Genomic DNA, 21269 nt, shown 5'->3' with positions numbered 1-21269 from the left:
ATCTTGGCATTCGGAAGTTACAGTCTTCAATTGCACAATATTCATTTGTGTTGAACCAAGCTTCAACCTGTTTACACAGGACATCAGCATCTCTCAAGCATCCACTTCATGGGGACTTATTTCTAGCAAATATAAGACAGTACAGAACTCAGCCAACGCATAAGATCGGCAGATGGAAGTATCTTCTACCAAATGAGGCACCCAAGAAAAAGAAAGAGAGACAGCTAATGAAACCGATCAGCACAGCTACGGATACAGAGTACCCCACACTGAACGTTATGGTGTTGGGGTACGACATGACCGTGGTGGAGCACTTCTCTCAGTACATCCACAACCTTTGCAACAGGCTGGGCGTCAAAGTGCAGGAGAGCTATGCATTGCCCACCAAAAGCACAGAGGTCCTGGTCATGCAAGAGCAAGGCACCAAGATGTATGTCGACTCTGTCCTCAAGACTCACAGGAGAGTTGTACAGCTCTGTCATCTCAGCGCCACATTGTGCCCAACCTTTATGGATGTCCTTTTGAAGAATCAACCTGAGGGTGTTCAGGTATCTGTAAAGGACCATACGGAGGCTGACCACTATGCCCGTTTCAAGACACGTCCAGAACTAGAGGGACTCATGGCACAGCTCAGTCACAAAGACTAATTTGCTGGACGGCAGGAATCGATCAGGCAAAACTGCTCCGAGAGCTATCTCATCTGCTACAGTAGCTCCCAGATGATGCTGTCTTGCGGCTCAACGGCCTCCTCGACACATCCTCTCAAAGGACTGGTCATGACATGAGTCATTTCTCCTTTACTACGTCAAACAACAGGCTGGACAATCCTCCTCCTGTTGGCGGTTAGAAATCTTTATACCTTAAAGGCCAGCTAGAATGACCATGAAAAATATAAAAAAAGGAAAGGATCGTATAGTGTTAGACAATCTGTCCCTGTTCCTTGGATTAATAATAATAATAATAATAATAATAATAATATTAAACCTTTATTTGTATAGCACCTTTTATGACATGAAATGCAGCTCAAAGTGCTTTACAGAGCAATGGAGAAAAAAAAGAAAAGCAAGGCATAAAAGAACATTAAAATAATAAAGGTAAAAAGGTAAAAAGGGAAATGAAACATACAGCGAGGGGAAAAAGGGGTGGGGGGGATTCCGATTTTACGGGGGCCAGTTTCGAATTGCAGCCGTCCGCAGATGCCCTTTGAGAGCGGTTTTGAAGGAGTCAAGGGATTCACATGTCTTAATGACTGTTGGTAGGGCGTTCCACATTTTGGTGGCATAGGAGCGAAAATAATTTAGTCCCTTGTTTGTGCCGAATCTGGGTTGTACATGGTTCGTTGCACTTTCTCTGGTGTTGTGGGTGTGGACTTCGTTAACATTAAGGAGGTTTTTAGACAGGTACATGGGTATCTTGGTGGTATCGAATCTTGTGGACCAGACCCATTGCAAGATGCTGTACTCTGTCGTCGACCCTAAGCCATTCCAGCCTGTCAAAGTGGGCAGGGGTGTAGGTAGGAAGGTGCGAGACCATTGAAAGCTTTATAAACAAGTAAAATATTTTTTTAATAAATCCTACAAACAACCGGAAGCCAATGCAGTGAAGCTAAAACTGGAGTAATTTTGTTCTTTTAGTAATTATGTTTTAGACGAGTTTGCATTGCAAAGCAGTGCTTCGAACGCTGATGTCATGTCCTGTTTAACTTCTAAACGGTCAAATTGTCACCAAATGGAAGCATAGGATTAGGAGACACACACTCTCTCCGCTCTAATTCAGCTGAAATGTCCCAAAAAAGTAATTAAAGCAATGGGGGCGGCCCATTCTTTGGGCGGCCCTTTGCCCACTGGACATAACCAGGCCAGGATCAGTCCAGGCCTGATAATCACAGACAAGTTTGCATTGTAAAGCAGTGCTTCGAACGCTGATGTCATGTCCTGTTTAACTTCCAATGTGATATATCCATGCCGATCATGTTAAAACTCTGGCTGACGCATTGTTAGGTTGTAATCTGTCAGTTGTTTTCTTTGGCAGTCCAGAATTTGTATTTTTCATGTACCAAACTTCATTTTCAAGTCCTAGTTAGTAGTTTGTTAGAAGTACACATTTCATTTCAAGGGGGAGTGGTTAACCAGGCTAATTACTACAGTACAGGCTAAGTACTACAGTAATCATCAATATCATAATTTTATTTACATAACAGTATATAGGACATACTGTACATCTTCAGGAGAGTTGAAGTATGTTCTACAGTACTTTAGTTTACCAAGGTTTCCCCCTTCAGCTGACAAACTTAATCACCATCCCAGCAGTGATGTGATTTTGTTTATTTTCCTTTTTAGGCCATTTTTTTATTAGACCAAATACAGTCTAGTACAGCCAGATAGAGTAGGCCTACACATGATAAATTGTATTCTGCCTCTGTACTCTGCCTCTACCTCGCACACTGTTTAGAGAAACGGGGTAATCTTTGTCGGGTCTCCTGAGAACCACCTTGTGCTTGTCGAGGCTAAATGTCAGAGGCTTGGTGTGAAATCGGGGTCATGTCCTCATTGGAGAGTTTGCTGTTGGAGTGCTCTAATGTCTTCATCAGCTTTAGCCTGAACACATAAGACGGAGGGATTTATCAAAGGCTATACAGAGCTGAAATAGTGTTAAGGCCTCTACAGTCCGTTTTGTTCCTTGCGTGGGGGAGTCAAACGGACATTTACTTATTTTAGACATGTATAGTCCTTGCATTTCTTGCGTCGTTTACGTCGGTCTATTATAATATCTAATGTGCAATCATCTACTAGATGGCAGCTGTGACACCCCCTGGCAACTGTATATATATATATAATGAGTTTTACACTATATCAGCAATCGAAGTAGGCTATATACCACTGCCTATCCATAAGCTCACACCACGACAAAGTTTTGCTAGTAATGAATTAATCATTGCGTTCACACGGGCAAAGGAAGCCGGTAGTGGATGATCATCAGCAACGGAAAACACGGTTTGTTGGTCGCGTCTGTAAACGGTCAAATTGTCACTAAATGGAAGCATAGGATTAGGAGACACACACTCTCTCTCCACTCTAATTCCGCTGAGTTCTCGTCTGAAAAGCAGGGCTGGATTGGGTCAAAAGGCTAACATTTGGCCCAAAAACATATTAAAGCAATGGCCCATTCTTTGGGCGGCCCATTGCCCACTGGACATAACGTTAGTCCAGGCCTGATAATCACAGACGAGTTTGCATTGCAAACGCTGATGTCATGTCCTGTTTAACTTCCAATGTGGTATATCCATACCGATCGTGTTTACGTTTACAACTCAATGTGCCCGCGGAAGTGTTGTCCTCTTTCAAGAGGAGGAAAAGCCTTCTTGCTCTCTGCTGCCTCCAGGTGGGCAGGGTGTCCTCGACGCAAGGTACGCAACGCAAGCAATTTGGTTGCGTTGGCTTGGGATCAGATCTCAACCCGACGGAGCGAGACAGATCACGTAACCGACGCAACGCAAGGGAAGAATTTCTCTCACTCTCCGTTCCTAATGTATTCTTGTGTCGATGTTTTGTACACAAATATACACGTATAGTACAGGCAGAACACGTCATGCTCTGGAGACTCTGGATAAGATATACTGTAATAGCCGCAAGGAATTTACATAATTTATTCAGAACAAGAAGAAAATGTAATTATTTATGATTCTGCGCAGGCTTAATTATTCTATAATAGATCAGGGTCAACTTTGAAAATGTAGTTTGCATTACCTCTGTATTACTATTGCATTACTCAAGTGCATTCATCATCAAAACAGAAAAACAATAACTCAGTAGTGGGAATGATTACAAGACGTGTTCCAGATTCATTGCTTTGATTCATCTGTTAAGGCTTCCTTGTGAGCTAATTAATCATCTTGCTTCACAGAACACTTTTCGTCATTGAGCAATGTACCATTCCAGGTGACTTTTCATGTTGACAAAGGTCTCCATGAACAGTGGTGGACAGTAACAAAGTCAAATTTCTACTCTATTTGAATAATTTTCTGTAGCATTCCTGTAGTTAGTGTCGAAGTGTCCTTGAGTAAGACTCTGAACCCTTAATTGCTCCCGATGTGCAGGTTGGTGCCTTGAATTCAAGTCTTTATGGGATGCGTAATTGATAGAAAATAAGTACTCTTTTGGGTGAACTACTCCTTTAAGCCCTATTTAAAATATTGTGAACATAGTAGTTCAAGCTGTCACAACGTGACATTGCAACTTTCACTTGCAATGGAGTCATATTTGACCAGTGGTGTACTTTCACGTTCAAGTACTGGGTTGAGCACTTGAGTCCACCACTGCAAATGTCTCCATGAATCAAAGGCATCCATGCGAGGCATGAAACAGAGCAGAGGCGAAGCGCCACTTCTTGAACCTGATGAAAATTCACCTTGAGACACGAGTCAAATAAAACCACAGAGTACGCTTGCAGTCATTATTAATGAAACGTCTGGGAGCTGAAGGCGCGGCGTGCCGCTTCGTTGAGGAGCGACAAGGGGTCTCTGCCAAGAGCATCTGGCAAATATTATTCACCCCACAGGCTGTTGCAGGATGTTCCCACGCTGACCAATCACAGGACTTGGAGTCGCACCAACAGCCACAATTTAGAAGCATTTACAGGTGACAAAGGGAGAAAAAGAGGGAACAGGGGGGGTATGGGGGGGGGGAGAAGCACATTGATATTCTGCTGAGAGCTCGGGCTGCAAACAATCAAAATAAGTGATTGTTGTCCTGTGGGCTGGGTAAGAGATGTGTGTTGGGGAGAGTGAACCCCAGGTATTCTGCCAAGCTGTGTGTGTGTGTGTGTGTGTGTGTGTGTGCTAGCACCTGCGTGCTTGGATGTGTACTCAACTTTAGCCTTGTCGCAGTAATTCCTTCACTCATTTTCATTAGTCTGGGGGATAGCCTGTGCGCGCTGGGCTGCTGGCCTTGGAGTCTCCAGAAGTATATTTGGATATACACGAGTAAAACAACGTGATCGCTCTGCAATCACTCAGGAGCATTGTTATGTACACCTATTATATATCGTGCCCTGTATTCCCTGATGAAGGCTTAACCGCCGAAACGTTGGATGTTGTCTTACCTGCTGTCCAAATAAATTTTGGTACTCTGGCTATTGGTGTGTGCGGCCACCTTCTTGTTCATTCAAGATCTCCTCCTATATAGTTTTCTCCCGTGCGTCGGCACCGCCACAAGGACTTTGGTGTGCGTAGAGCCTCTTTGTACACACACCTATTATTGCTACACAATGGGCATCAGAGCTGCAACCGGGTTGTATAGGACAATTAACAGTAGTTTGGTCTGAAAATGGTTTAAAGGGACATTTCACCGCTGGAATTTGAATTTGGAATTTGAAATGTGCACCCTATGGCCAGAAAAAATATGAAATCTGTGTGTTTGACTAGGGTTTGACTGGATTGCTGAATTCCTACAATGAGCATAATGCTTTGGTCCACTGCCTCTCCTTGTGGAGAGGGGGAGGCTGCGTGGAGGTGTGACTTTTAGTCCAGGAAGGAAGTGAGACCACATTTTCATGACAAAGTTTGGTCATAAACATGGCGTCATGATGAAAATATCTAAAAACACATATTACACACAGAGAAATCCCAGGATAGTGTTTCTTGTGTCCTAAACATCATTAAAATAGATCTGGTTGCAAAAGAGGCCCTTTAATGCATGTACCAAACATCAAGGTATTTTAATATACTGTAATAACTGTTACTGTAACAATAAAAAAAAGCATAGTGTGAAAACTACCCTTTATGTTGCTGTGTCTGACAGGATTTAGCATGAAAATAACCAATTATAGACACAAGATTCAAGTATATCTTCTTGAAACGGTTGTGTATTGTAGTGTAGAGCAGTGATACTCAACCTCAGGCCCGCGGGCCACATCAGGCCCGCGGGACCATTATGACTGGCCCACCAATGAAAATCAAAAAAAAAGAAGAAAAATTAATCTGGAAAATGAAATAAAAATAAATAAATCTGAATGAAGTTATCTTTAATTACATTATTATAAGTAATACTATTAGAGTTGTACTATTACTCGAACGAAAATAAAAGCTTGGGGGGGGGGGGGGGGGGGGGGGGAGATGCAATGCAAATGAAAGACATATACTGTGTATCCCTATTCCCTGACATAATTTTATAGCTAAACGGACAGAATTCTATTTTATTTGAATGATGAAACCCAGCTGCCATTAATAGTTGGAAATGGAAATTGTGGGAATTGCGGAAATGGAAATTGCGGAAATTGTAATTGCGGAAATTGCGGAAATGGTGGAAATGGAAATTGCGGAAATGCGGAAATGGAAATTGCGGAAATGGTGGAAATGGAAATTGCGGAAATTGCGGAAATGGAAATTGAGGAAATTGCGGAAATGGAAATTGCGGAAATTGCGGAAATTGCTCTTCACTTATAGCTATCTATTTTCAGGTAGATTGTTTTATTTTACTCAGTCAGCCATATCACTACTCATTTTTTTTCATGAAAAAGGTCATAGCTGGGTAATCTATTTTCAGGCAAATTGTGTTTATTGTATTTTATTTTACTCAGCCATAACAATTTATTTTCTGTTAACCAACTTGCTGGCTGGCAGGCAGGCAGACAGCTACTCATAGACAGGCAGACAGACAGACAGACAGCTACTCATGGAGAATTGGACAGGCAGGCAGTCAGACAGCTACTCATAGACAGGCAGACAGACAGCTACTCATGGAGAATTGGACAGGCAGGCAGACAGCTACTCATGGACAATTGGACAGGCAGGAAGGCAGACAGCTACTCATAGACAGACAGACAGCTACTCATGGACAATTGGACAGGCAGGCAGACAGCTACTCATAGACAGGCAGACAGACAGCTACTCATGGACAATTAGGCAGGCAGGCAGACAGCTACTCATAGACAGGCAGACAGACAGCTACTCATGGACAATTAGGCAGGCAGGCAGACAGCTACTCAGACAGGCAGACAGACAGCTACTCATGGACAATTGGACAGGCAGGCAGGCAGACAGACAGCTACTCATAGACAGGCAGGCAGACAGCTACTCATAGACAGGCAGACAGTAAGACAGCTACTCATTGACAGACAGACAAATAACTACTCATGGACAGACAGACAGACAGGCAGGCAGGCAGGCAGGCAGGCAAAGAGCTACTCATGTTATGTTATTATGTTATTATAACAGCTACTCATGTTATGTGCAATAATTTGTGCAGTTATGGAAACAGCTCTTTGTGTTTATGCAAGAAAATGTAACACATTTATTTATTTACATATTTTGTGCATGCACATTGTACTTTGATACATTTTGCGAAAATAAAGCAATTGAAAGAGAGAAGTTATCAAGTATCATTAATGTCGTAATTTTATCTACTGGCCCCTGGCCCCTTGCCATTTTTGTAATGTGGCCCACAGGTAAATCTATTTGAGTATCCCTGGTGTAGAGTGTCATGTGAGTGTTGATCACCTACTCCATATCTTACAGTGTTAAGTACAATAGAATGAGTACTTTATGTAATGAGCATAATTAAGCCACAGTCAGTTTTGCTCTTAACGCAAGTAAACAAGTACTCAAAATGAGTATTTTGAGTAGGAACCCTCTTGCTTTTGATTCAGTGTATTTACAGATTACAGTATGTTTAAACAGGAACAGTGATGATCATAACCTTTTAGATGCTTTTGAAACCCTCCTCCTCAACTGATGGCTGCTAGGTTTTTTTTAGAGCTTTGTCACGCCGGGTTTGTATTGTTATATTTCCCTTTATAATGCAGGCTTTGGTGTGCACAGAAAAAGAGAAAATGCTGAGACCCGAAGTCCCGAACAAAAGCTGTGCATGTCTGTGATCTACATGGAGGGTGATCAAGGGAGCTTTAAGCTATTGACTCTCAGCAACCACCTGCAGCCAAAGCTGTGTTGTATAGTTCAGCCCAGCTCTCGGGACAAACGACACCTTCTGAACATGGTTGACCACGAACTGTACCACGTACTGTAACCGTGTGAAACAAAGACACCCCAACGCCAGACAGGAACACACACTGTCCCTTGTCAACATGACAAGTACCAGTACAGTACTGTCACAATTTTTACATAATCACTTGATCAGAATTATTTAAGATAACCACAATTATTTTTCGCATAATATTCACCAGAATTGTTTCCATGTACAGTAAAAACAATGTTGAAAGATTTTCATACTTTTTCAAACATAAAAAATTCAGGGAAATAGCACATCTACAAGATCACAGTGCATCATCACAGCGCATCACATCATCATTTTTATCAAAATTATTTATTAGTATCAAAATGATGTATTTTTGCTATACTGTACTGTACTGTGTCTTTGTCATTATACGTGGCCACTAGGGGGTGGTAATTGTCATCCACTGGGATCCCTATATAACTCCCCTGGCAGGGAATCAGCGAACCCTCAAGTCATGTAACGTCAGCAGTTTCTGTCGAACAGCTGCATATATACAGTATAGATTCTCATCGTCAATCAAATTTTGCGATCGTTTCATTGAATCAAACAACGATGACATTTTTATGGACAAACTGACTTTGTCCAATAAATCAAGCTGATGGGATGGCCTGGCCATCATACTGATCCATGGCTGTCATGGATGTCATTCTTACTATTCCAGCAAATACACTGATGGAAAATGCTCCAGCACAGTGTTTGCCAAACATAATATGGTCACAGAGAGAGAGACAGCACCCATGCATGTGCCATGGTCACAGAGAGAGAGACAGCACCCATGCATGTGCCATGGTCACAGAGAGAGATTTAGCACCCATGCACATGCCATGGCCACAGAGAGAGAGACAGCGAGACAAATTTCAAAAGAGACTATACCCAAATAAAAGGTATCAGGTATGGTCGCCCCTAAACCATCTCGCCCCTCAATGTTTTCTGCCGAACTCACACCGACCACACGGTGCCCCAGTTCTTGTATTCTTTATTTTGTTTTACTGAGAATAAGGATAGAAATACATTTAGGGTTAGGCATAGTTTTACTGGGGTTAAGTTTAGGTATAGGGTTAGGGTTAGGCATAGTTTTACTGGGGTTAAGTTTAGGTATAAGGTTAGGTTTAACTGTTTAAGCATAATTTACTTAGGTTACTTTATAGGAATACCAGGTCGCACAGTTCCACCGGCAGTACGCCTGGGGCGAGTTGGTAAAGGGGCGACTCGTCTGGTATTCAAATAAAATACTGGAGCATTTGACTGGGTCTGCACATTATATTTTTTCTGACTGATGTTTTGGTCACGTATCATGCTACATAATTCATATAATATAATTCTCTACAATTCTCATAGTTGTAATGTATTATAATTATTTTGTGTGGTCCAAAGTCATAAGTGGTCATTGGGTGCTTTAAGCAAATGAATGACATTCCTGGAGGTGTAGGTCGAAACATTTTGTGTTCTTGCGCACTCTAGCCTCAATCCTATTCCAACTGTATCCTAATGGGCTGAGCTGCAGCAGATTGTTTCTGATCTGTCTGACCCTCCCAAATCTACTCGGATAAGGAGTGCAGGGAGCGGCTTTAAAGTTGCTTCTCGATGCAGGAGTAAGTAAGATATCCACTTCAGATGTTGAAAGAGGTGTCTTCACTGGAATAGAAGATGCTCTCTGTCTGCTCTGCAGAGCATGTCGACCAAAGCCTCTGTCCACTTCCCTGTTCTTACATTGAGGATGGATAATATACAAAACACTGATTTTATATTTTGAAATATATATTATATTTTATATAAATGTGTATGTATAATATGAAAAGCACAGAAAAGAGCTACAGGCATTTGTCTGGCAACTTCATTAGTTCATTATCGCTAGATGGGAAGGAGCACAAAATACAAAAGAGAAAATGAGTTTAAGAGAGAGGGGAGGAACAGCAAAAGCGAGAGGGAGGGAGGCTGTTTGTGTGTGTCTCCCCCCCTCCTCCTTCACAGTCAGTCACCTTCCATCAGGAAAACATTCTCTCTCCCACACGTCCTCCTGCATGCCTGTCTTCACCTCCCTCTGCCCATGTCCCTCCTCTCTCTACACTGCTGTCCACTTCCTTTTCCCCCTCGGTGGTATTACAGCCAGCTATGATGACAATGTGGCCTTCTGGAAATCATCGCATCTCAGGGTGACTTTGGAAGGTTCTGAAGCTCACGTCGCTTTTAGATTTTATACACCGACGCACAACAAAGTATAACTAAATCAGGCTTATTGTCTCCACCAGGCCGAAGGCATGGGGAGAGAGTATGTTTTGCACTCTGTCCGTGTGTGTGTGTGTGTGTGTGTGTGTGTGTGTGTGTGTGTGTGTGTGTGTGCGTGTGCGTGTGCGTGTGCGTGCAGTAGTAGTAGTAGTAGTAGTAGTTGTAGTGTGGTCACTGTGGTGCATAGCACTGTGTCTATCACAGTAGAGAGCCAAATGAGTACAGCACCTGACCTATAACACGTACACGGCAGGAACCCTTTCTAGAGCTTCCTCCCACATACCCCCCACACACACACACACACACACACACAACATTACACACACTCAGCAAGTTACAGGCAACAGCCAAATCCCAACCAACTAAACATGAAACAGACACAGAGCTGTCGTCGCTTTCCCTTCAGGTTTTCATGCTGTAATTAGTCAGAAAAGGGCCTTTAGGGTCGGGGAAAAGCAGGTCAGAGAGGAGAGGCCGTTCTCACGCCTCGTACAGCAAAAACAAACAGCAGAAACAAAGCCCTGCTTGGGCCATGGCAACGCAGCAGCCAGACGCTACTGATAGGGGTTTATCTCTGCAGTCGCACATAGTTCTCTCTCTCACAACACCACAGCCACTAGACTGGCCATAGAACTAAGGGTTTATCTCTGCAGTCGCACATAGCTCTCTCTCACAACACCACAGCCACTAGACTGGCCATAGAACTAGGCCAAGGACCCCTTAGCGAAGAGAGAGATGAAGCAGTGAAGGAAAAGGATTATAGTCTAGTCTAGGAAACTTAGTCATGTCAAGGAGTCGAACCCACAAACATTATTTGTATTTGGCAGCATTTAGCCTATTTGTGTTAAAATCTTTCACAAATATTTAACAACACACTTACTAAAATTATTATACCATCCAATTTTATATGTAGACCAAATCTTGTGTGTCTGTTAATGCCTGTTAAACCCTTTGCTTGTTTAGTTTAGCTCTATATGATATAAACATAAATGACATATAGTGTTTGTTGGAAAGGTTACTGATTGGAGTGCATACTGTATTCATTTGGTTAGCCTTTGTTAGGGTCAAGTTGCTTTATCAAGAGTTGCTTAATTTGCAAGTTGATTTGTTTTTCTTTGAGTTATCAGTTCTTCTGATGAGTGCTGAATGATATGGATGGCCAAGGAGCAAGGACAGGAGAATCAACTTCTTCAGGTCAGCTTATGAGGAGCTGATGGGTTAATTGTACTGCACCATGTCCCCTTTGATTCTGGGGAGGGCAGGGGTTTGTTAGTTTGAATTTACTATTAGAATTTTTGAACAATGTGTATTCCCTTTTGTGTTGGTAGTGGTCTGATCACCCACTATTATATGTTCCCCGCATGTCTCATTTTGGTTAGGTCAGTCATGCTGTGAAGGGAGTTCTGTTCAATCCCTTGATGTTGACCTCATTTGTTTTGGGGCCCAGATTTTTGTTGGAAAAAGATGTGCTGCTTTCGGAACTCGGCTAAGCCTTGTTCCTGCAGCAACGCTGTCGTGCCAATAATCATGGTAAAGCACACCGTCTTGTGTAATATTGCTTAAATACGCCCCTGGACATGACGCTAGTATGTCGCAGGGACTTACCCCAATCTAGCCGCTAGTATGTCGCAGGGACTTACCCCAATCTAGCTCTGGTCCATAGCTCTAATGCCGTTGCATTTAGAGCTATGGACCAGAGCTACCCCAATCCAACCCTTGATGCTGGGTCCCATTTTTCAGATTGATTTTATGACTGGGCAGGGGATCGAACCCCAACCTTATAGTCTCAGGGCGGACACTATTTTTGAGTGGTGCAACCACTCCCTTACGGAGCTATGTGTGTGGCTGGGTGGGTGCCTGGCTGGGTAGCTGGGTGCCTGGGTATGAGCACGGAAATAGCATGGTTGTTTTTCACCACCTGTGCGCAACCTAACACACAAACAAACATGCTCATATTAACTGTATGATGATTTCGGGTGTGCCAGTACAGTCATCCAACTCGGGTTTGAAATTAAAAAGGTTGAGAATCAATTATCTAGGGATGTGTAGGATATGTGCATCTCTGGAGTTACCAGCCTTTCTGAAACATGGAAGCTCTCCATCATCAGGACATAGAGGAGGCAAACAGCGAAGAAACAGGACAGCAGGAGCCATGGCTGCAGTGTGAAACCTATCAGTGGTGCATGATGGAGATGGTTGATAAGCCCGTGTGTTTTACTCTGGCAGTGGGCAGAGTGAAAGGGGATCAGCCCACAGCAGTGTTTAGAGGTTCAAACACCCCCCTGGGGGAGGGGAATGGATCGATCCTCCCTGGCCAGTCGCCAATCCTCTCCCTCCCTCGCCTGTAGCTAGATTTACATATACTGTGTGTGTGTGTGTGTGTGTGTGTGTGTGTGTGTGTGTGTGTGTGTGTGTGTGTGTGTGTGTGCGTGCTTGCGTGAGATGAGCTTATGGGTTAGCTGTGTTTTGAGCGGCGCAGAATACAGATGTTTTCTAGATGGACTGCTTTCCACAGAGAGGGCCCCTGCTGCGGTGTGTTCTGTCGTCATGATGCACTAATTAGAGGGCACGGTGGAGCTGCACTAGAGCTGCTGTCTCATTAGTGAGAATGGTCTCTGCTCCGTTGGGGCCCACATCCCACCCATAGGAGCTCCTCCCAAAGCCACTGGAGAACAGAACATTCCTACAACGCCTGCAGGGAGAGGACCTAAACAACCACATAGCAACCACAACTGGCGTAGTGCTCTACTCCATCCCTTAAACATTATACGGAGGCAGAGATGCAGAAATGCATCTCTGTGTATTGTGTATCTATGCCAGCATAGATACACATAATACATAAGCAAAACTACCACCACCACCATGCACACACACACACACACACACACACACACACACACACACACACACACACACACACACACACACACAGGAAGGGACTCAGTAAAATCCTCAGGGCCATTTGGTACATTTATATACACTATCAGAGTTGAATGAACACTGAGGATTTTACAGCATATTCCCTTTCCAGCTCCTGCCAACACCACACAGCTTCAGAGAACAGGATTGCTGGCTCACAGGCAAAAGAGGGTTTCCCAAAAGGGGCAAATCCATACGCCCGCAGAAGGACAAGTGGCTGTGGTTTTGACCTGCAGTCCTACAAATAGCAAACATCCTCTGTGAAACAGCTGTCCACAATCCACTGCCGTTGCCCGTCGCCTGTAAAGTGGGTGTTCCCGGGAGCTCGGATCAATGTGTGGGAATGGCTGTGACCTGCTTGCGTTTGGAGATGAGGAGGACGATGAGGAGCACGAGTAGAGACAGTGGGGTGTCTGGGCCACCATTCGTCAGGCCCCGTTGTGACAGTTTTATCCTAGCTGAGGGGGGAAGGTAACACGGCGAACAGCACAATGAGGAGCGATAAACGTCAGGCCTGGCCCCAGCGTCGTGGTAATGGCTGACAAACGGCTCACTGGCTCTTCTCATAGCCAGTGGGTTGCACACATGCATGCATCTCTGTGATCAACTCCGTCGAGGTGGGGGTGGGGTGGGGGGGGGGATCGTAGTGCAACAGCAATGAGTTAATTCCCGCAGGGTAGGCGTGCACGCTTTGGCCTACAGTGACAGCCGTGCTGTGACACTGCCTCGCAAATTATATTCACATGGAATAAAACAGTTCCATAGTGAGCAGCGAGTGGGAGTGACAGTAACAATGTAAAAGCATAAAGGATTAGGTTTCCATGTCTTGTAAGGGGACAGGGTTCTTGTGGGAATGGTGTTCATGTCTTTCTATTATTTCTATACCAAGCACTTGTGTTATATATAGTATAATACAGTACAGTATATGATTATTGTGGGTGTTGTTGTCGTGACTCCCTGCACTACCACCTACCTATTAGTACCTACCTTTTAAGGATACAAATTACAAGATTACACTTGCACAGTTGCACTTACACAAGTCAATCAGCTAAATATAAATATAAAATATAAATGCAGTGTGCTTCATAGAGAGCGTTACCACTCTAGATAAGGTAACAACATTCAAACACTGCAAAAGGGTGTCTTAATGAACCAAGACGTACTAACATAGTATGCTATTGGGTGTTTTCTTTTCTGATGGGTGCTAGCCCCTCAAAAAGGACTAAAGTTTTAGTCCTCAAAACAAACATTGAATTTGAGGGGACCGTACCTATGTTCCCTCAGCCCTATGTTCCCTTGGGTCCGCGTCAATATGCCGACGGTCCGATCGACAACCTACCTCAAACCCTCACCCTAACCCTAACCTCCCCCGGGGCAGACACCTAAACCTAACCACCCACCCTCTCCCGACCCCCAGCGCACCTCGGACCAATGCTCCTTCTGAGGGAACATAGGGCTGAGGGAACATAGGTATGACCCCAACAAGCATCGTTGAAAGATGAACATTAAAGCTGTATATAGGAGGGGCTAGCACCCCTCAAAAATATAAACCAGACCTGCTTCATTTTGATTAGTAACATGTGGGACAGTTGACTGGTAAACTGTTAAAAGGAATCATGTGACACAGAACATAAAAGTGAAATCAGTGATGTCATTGGGATACACCTAAATGTGAACCATTGAGTTACAGTATCTGTCCTCATGGTTTAACAATCCAAAGGATTGATGATAATATCCAATAACTACCAAACACTGAGGAATAAAAGACTATGCCAGAGCACACATTTACGTGATAAATGCACAGCTGCCTTGGCTGTCATGACCTTTGGCAAGGTCATTGCATTCCGGCAGCAGCAGCAGCAGCACAAAGAGACAATGCTACAGTCAGTGTCTTTGTTGCATTTGTGGGCAGAGCAGAGACCTCTGAGTGTTCTCTGCTGTTGTAGCAATGTGTCTTAGCTCAACCTGTAGCTTCATCTGCATAAGTCCCGGAGGAAGATTTGACCTGCTCTCCCTTATTCCTTGGTTACATAAGTTTTCGTGTCGGAAATATGAAGCGAGTTACTCAGTTGTAATTGGTTGTACTGGGATATGATGTGTATAATTGGCAATGCAAGGGAAAAGTCTCCCATGTAAAATTATATGACGTGCATATTCCTTCACATTCCCAGTGCGAAGCAATGCAACCTATACCACCCCATAATATTTATTGAATGTGTAGATAGACAGATAGAATGCTACAGGCAGGGGAACCACTTGGTAATTTGTGACCCATGACAACATATACAATTGGAGCTGCAGTGTTTTTTAACAATAAACTCTACAAACTGTTGCATCTTTGAGTGGCCATGTCAGCACAAATTTAGAATAAAAATGGGAAGATTCTCATTCTACTACGCCACCGAAATGTGGAATGCCCTGCCACCATCCAATAAAGGATGTGGATCACTGGTTTCTTTCAAAACTGGCCTGATAAATCAGGAGACTACAAGGGGAGGTAAATGTAAATTACCATTGAAAGGAGGTGCCATCGTTTTTCCTCTTTCTCTTTAATTTGTACATAATGTATGTCGATGAATTGAATACATAGGACCACAATGGAAACAAGTCCCCAGGACTTTTTTGTTTTATCCTTTTAGCATTAATGTCTTACTGCACCACGTGCAGTTTATATTTCTGACTAATAAAGTAATCAATCAATCAATCAACCAACCAATGTCCTTGGAATAATTTTCATCCCCATTCAAGACCATGGGGACAATGGATAACGGTTTTGCCTGCATCTTACCTGTGTCCTGTCGGAACTGGTGCATGGACTGCAGGTCGATGATGTAAGGCGCAAGCTGGGCATCCACCTGGCCCAGAACCACGGTCCCCCTCACGTCTCCCTTCAGCACGTTCTCAATGTGGTGGCAAACAGCGGCACTGTAGGGCCTCCACCGCCCGTGTTCGTTCAACCACTCCCAGACCACCACCCTGGCCAGGTTCTGTGGCGGGTATCCTAGCCCGTTGACCGATACCAGAACGCCAGAGCCTGGACGAGCCATCTCCCCTTTATACTAAGCAGCCCTGTTCCAAGTGTTGGTTGGCTATCTGTGCTGCTGGCGCTACAAGAGCACAGTGACCCAGTCGGTCAACAACAGACACACCACAGCATTCTTACACCATGCTGACCATGAACAGCCTGTATCACTATGATGACAGTCTTCAATCATCTGGTGGTGCTTCAAGGAAGCAGCTCTTCCTTGAAGAGCCGCCTCTCTCCACAGGTACTTTCCAGCGTCTGGCTCGTTGATCAGCCCGAAAATCAGCCTCTCCTCCTGTGGCTGGTTGTAATAATGGTATAGGTAGTCCTCAGACCTCCTCAGCAAGCCACAGCAATTTCTCTAAAGAAATAAATAATATTGAAATGAATAAAGGCAAAATGGAAGACAGGTAAAATGAACAATTGGATCCCCCCCCCCCCCCCCCCCATGAGAACTGTATTTGAATAGAAGTAAGTCAACTATATAGTAGGCCTACCTCTGTTTCAGAAGGGGGGGGGGGGGGGGTGAAAAATATGAAACTCATAAGCTCAAGTGCCTCAAGGTAAATTAATTGTTTACTGTACAAGTAGTGAGACATAAAGTAATAGTAAAAAGAGGTGGTTATGTGCTGTTTCAACAGCTCATTAATTGTTTTGAAATGTTAATAGAGACACCACTGCAATTCCAGTAATATCAACCGATTTCTTTAATCAATGCAAATTAATACGAAGGATTTTTGCTGCTTTTCATCTGATTATATTAAACAGTCGTTATCGGCAAATATTGTCCCCATATATGCAAATTCATCACGCACATTGTTTGTGTTCAATTTATTTATGTTTGTCGACGTACGGACCTGTAGGTTACGGTTGTGATGACAGGCTGATCCGCCAGGCAGCCTAAATGTATTCTGTCTATCTCAGTCGAATATTTTGCAAAAAAGAGGCGCAAATCTCGATAATATAGTCAGGCATTTAACATCTCGCAAATCTTTAAAACCATTTGTTTAATTTAAGACCTACCTCTCAGTGTAGATAACCTTGATAAAGCGCAATTGCAGGAAATCGACAACGCCGTTGTTATACATTTCCACTGTGTATTTTCCATAGACTGCATGCATGCACGCTCGCTTCGGTTTGTTACTCCGCTACGTTTCCAGAGAAGATGCGTGCCCCAATTACAATCTCCAGGACGTGCGAGTGGTAGGCTGCTGCCACTGCTGCGTCCCGTCTATCTATCACGATGTTTCAGTTATTAGGCTATCCGAAACTAAACGTGCATAGGCAGCATAGCCCTCCTTTAGCCGATCCAAAATTACGCACAAAGCCAAAGGTCCAGTCGCACCTGTATGGTTGTCGGTTGACATAGAAAACCTCACTCTCCCTTGGCTAGACGCGCAGAGCGCATCGCGGGGGGGGGGGGGGGGGGGGGGGGATCGTAAAGGATGTTGCGTCGCTGGAGCGAGGTGAAGGAGAAGGAGTCTATCAGTTAGGCTATATGGTAATAATATAAAGCACCGGTTTGCAGGAAACAATAACTCAATAGCCTATAGGCCTACAGTTGATCGAGGGCAATGCATTTTCAGGACATTTTTCCATGATCTGTCTGCGAATCAGGTGCCAGTGCCACATCAATTATTGTAGGGCAGGAGCAGTATATGCTATCATTCCGGACTAGATTGACTTAATTGTAATTATAACAGTTAATAAAACTAAACAGTTTATAGGCCTATTACAACATTTATAAAAAACATACGGATTTACATGCTCCCAATGCATCACATTCACAATGCAAGGCATTGCGATATTGTAGCTCATTTAGTTTTGCTATTTTTATGTAACACTGTTGTACAACAAAATATTAGTGAGGGGCGCTCTTATATCATCATAATCATCATACATCCGTGCTCAGCCAATCAAATCCTCACAAATGGCATTCCGGCCAATCACTTGTGGCATCTTCACTTTTCTGCCCTCACTTTTATCTTTAATATATATCCTTTGCTCAGCCAATCAAATCATCGCTATGGGGTGATTAGCGAATCATTAGCCAATGTTTGTGTTCACACTCACACAAACACACAAAGCTGGGCATATAGTGCCCCTCAAAAACTATGCCAATTCGTAAGAATATCCTATTAAAATTGGCTTAAGGGAGGTCCACCGGCTGGCAGAACACAGTGTCACCCATCATGTCATGATGACTCAGCCATAACCTTATAAGGATCGAGTTCCCAATGCAGCTATGCCCAAATATGGAGTGTGTTGTCTCGTCTAACCTTGAAGTGTCGTCATGGCATCATCAGACACAAACAAATCAGTCAGCTCCAGCCTCCATATACAGTATGGGCAAAAAAGGGGGCATGATGATATCAGGGATCTCCATATGGGCATAAATGTGACAAGGAGTGACAGATACAGAGATATCCATATTATATATGGGCATATCGGCTGTATCAGCCTTTTTCTCTTATATACGCAGTGCTCCAAAAATTATTCAAAATTTGAATAATTTGATTATTCAAAAAAGTATAATGATAGAATAATGCTCAGTTAGTAGAGCACTCACCTTTCGATCGCAAGGCAGGGACAGATTGATACCCACGAGGGCCCCTGGGCTTGTATTTCTTTGGGGTCCCCATAGTGCGTGCGTGAACTTGCCTCAAACCCTGTACCCTGTCCAAATTCCCTAAAGGGCCCCTGGGCCACGGCCCCAACGACCCAAGGCTAACCTTGCTCTGCCGCAAGGTCATGGGTTTGATCCCGGGCACCGCCAAATCGGCATATGAGGAGCTGATGGTAGGTGTTGCGCTCCACCTCAGCAATCCATCTCCCAGAGGTCTAGCGCATTGAATACCCACCCATGACCACCTGAAAACAGAACAGCCATGCTGGAGACAGTGGGCCTCATGCGCCAACCGTTCTTAAGATGTTATTAAGAGGAAATTTGTTCTTAGACCCATTTAGGAAGTTTTTAAGAAGGTTTTGGGATCCCTCAATGTTTTCTTAGCTGTGATTTGTTCGTAGGTAAGAACAGAATCTACTTTGAAAATAACCAATCTACAAGCTCACAAACGCGTCCCATTACTGCCCATTTTTAGCTTGTTGATCGGCTATTTTCGAAACATTTTGATAAATCTTCAAAACATTTCCCTATAGCAGAAAATATTTTCATATGGGCGTCTGCAGAATGCATGTCAATTTGGGGTTCCTGCATGAAAATGTTTGAGAACCACTGGTTTAGAGTTTACAACCCAACCCAAATAAACGCACTATACCCACCACATAACATTTTCAATCAATCAATCTTCCTTGGGTCATCATCAGTACTCCTCTCCCCATGCCCCAACCCTTTACTGAAACTCCATAAGGCAGCAGCTTGTCCCCCAACCTCTACCACCCAGATCCCAGCCCCAGTAACCATGGTCAGACTGTGTGTGTGTGTGTGTGTGTGTGTGTGTGTGTGTGTGTGTGTGTGTGGCCTCTCTTTTTCACCTTTCCCCGTGTTGTGTGTGTTTGTTTTGCCTCCCTCTGCCCTCTCTTTCACACCCCCTGTGTGTGTGTGTGTGTGTGTGTGTGTGTGTGTGTGTGTGTGTGTGTGTCCGTGTGTGTCCTCTCTTTTTCACCTTTCCCCGTGTTGTGTGTGTGTTTGTTTTGCCTCCCTCTGCCCTCTCTTTCACACCCCCTGTGTGTGTGTGTGTGTGTGTGTGTGTGTGTGTGTGTGTGTGTCTGTGTGTGTCCTCTCTTTTTCACCTTTCCTGTGTTGTGTGTGTGGTTGTTTTGCCCCCCTCTGCTCTCTCTTTCACGTGTGTGTGTGTGTGTGTGTGTGTGTGTGTGTGTGTGTGTGTGTGTGTGTGTGTGTGTGTGTGTGTGTGTGTGTGTGTGTGTGTGTGTGTGTGTGTGTGTGTGTGTGTGTGTGTGTGTTGTGGCTGAGGCCCACCGTTGCATTGACTTATCATGTAATTTTGCCACACAGCAGTTCTGGAGAACCACTGATCCAACCGGCTTCACACTCTGCACTGGCACTATAATACTCCACTGTGGCGCAATATGAAGATGATTGCAGAGATTTGTGCCATTTATATAAATATGGCTGCCACTGTTCCCCATCTCACTCTATCCTCTGCCTCCTCTTCTCTCACACCAACTAACTTCATGCCCTCTTTCACTACATCCATAAATCTTCTCTTTTAGCTTCCTCTAGGCCTCCTGCCTGCAGTTCCAGTCTCAACATCCTTATACTCCTCCTCCTGTTTTTATACAACATTGCTACCTGCTCTATTCATGAGCAGGCTACCCAAAAAAAAATACTTATGCATAAGTAAGCCTTGCCGAGCCATGAGACCCCCATAGGGCAGGAGCCTATATCTCCTGTTACTGTAGTACTAGTAGCATGAGGTAGCTTGATGGACACTCCCCATGGACATATTGCTAGTATGTCACAGGGACTTAGCCTACCCCTATCCAACCCTTGATGCTGAGTGCAAAGCAGGGAGGCACTGGGTCCCATTAATCAGTCTTTGGTATGTCTATCCGGTTGGGGATCAAACCCCAACCTCCCAGTCCCAGGGTGGACACTAACCACAAGGCCACTGAGATGTTCTGAATGATGAGTACAAATGAATTCCCTCTGGTAGAAGGTACAGAAGGTACAGTACTTGTCTTAAATAGATTTAAATACTCCTTGAATGATGAAGGGCTAGGTGAATCTCACTATTTGTGCCTTTGGTCTTGTGTGTCCCTCTCTTGTTATGTTTTTCTATCACACTGTATGTTTTTGAGGGGCAATAGCCTCTCCTATACGGGTTTAATGTTAACTGCCAACTTCTACAAGGTCCAGATCTCACAAACTCTCTCATTGGAGTCCTTATTAGATTTCGGCAGGAACCCATACCCATTGCAGTGATGGCTGACATACAGGCCATGTTTCACCAGGTCCAAGTCACAAAAAAGGACAAGACTTTCTGCGCTTTCTGTGGTGGCCTCAGGGTGACATCACGCGCCCTTTAGTGGAATATCGGATGAAGGTACATCAGTTTGGAGTGTCATCCCCAAGCTGTGCAAATTATGCCCCGAGGAGGACTGCAGAT

General features: G+C 44.1%; 1 protein-coding gene across 2 annotated transcripts in view; it reads right to left on the bottom strand.

The window, feature by feature from the left end:
• Nucleotides 1-17461, bottom strand: part of dtx1 (deltex 1, E3 ubiquitin ligase) — a 74099-nt gene extending 56638 nt beyond the window's left edge. For both annotated transcript variants that reach the window (XM_080765058.1, XM_080765059.1), the window contains exons 1-2: nt 17203-17461; nt 15943-16540 (exon numbers count right to left, since the gene is read on the bottom strand). In XM_080765058.1, coding sequence (XP_080621184.1) covers nt 15943-16201 — 259 coding nt within the window. In that variant the 5' untranslated portion in view covers nt 16202-16540; nt 17203-17461. The remainder of the gene's footprint in view (nt 1-15942; nt 16541-17202) is intronic.
• Between the last annotated feature and the right edge of the window lie 3808 nt (nt 17462-21269).

This window comes from Protomyctophum bolini (assembly GCF_963924005.1).
Source record: "Protomyctophum bolini genome assembly, chromosome: 6".
In the NCBI taxonomy this organism is placed as follows: domain Eukaryota; kingdom Metazoa; phylum Chordata; class Actinopteri; order Myctophiformes; family Myctophidae; genus Protomyctophum; species Protomyctophum bolini.
This window is presented reverse-complemented; position numbering and strand designations above follow the sequence as displayed.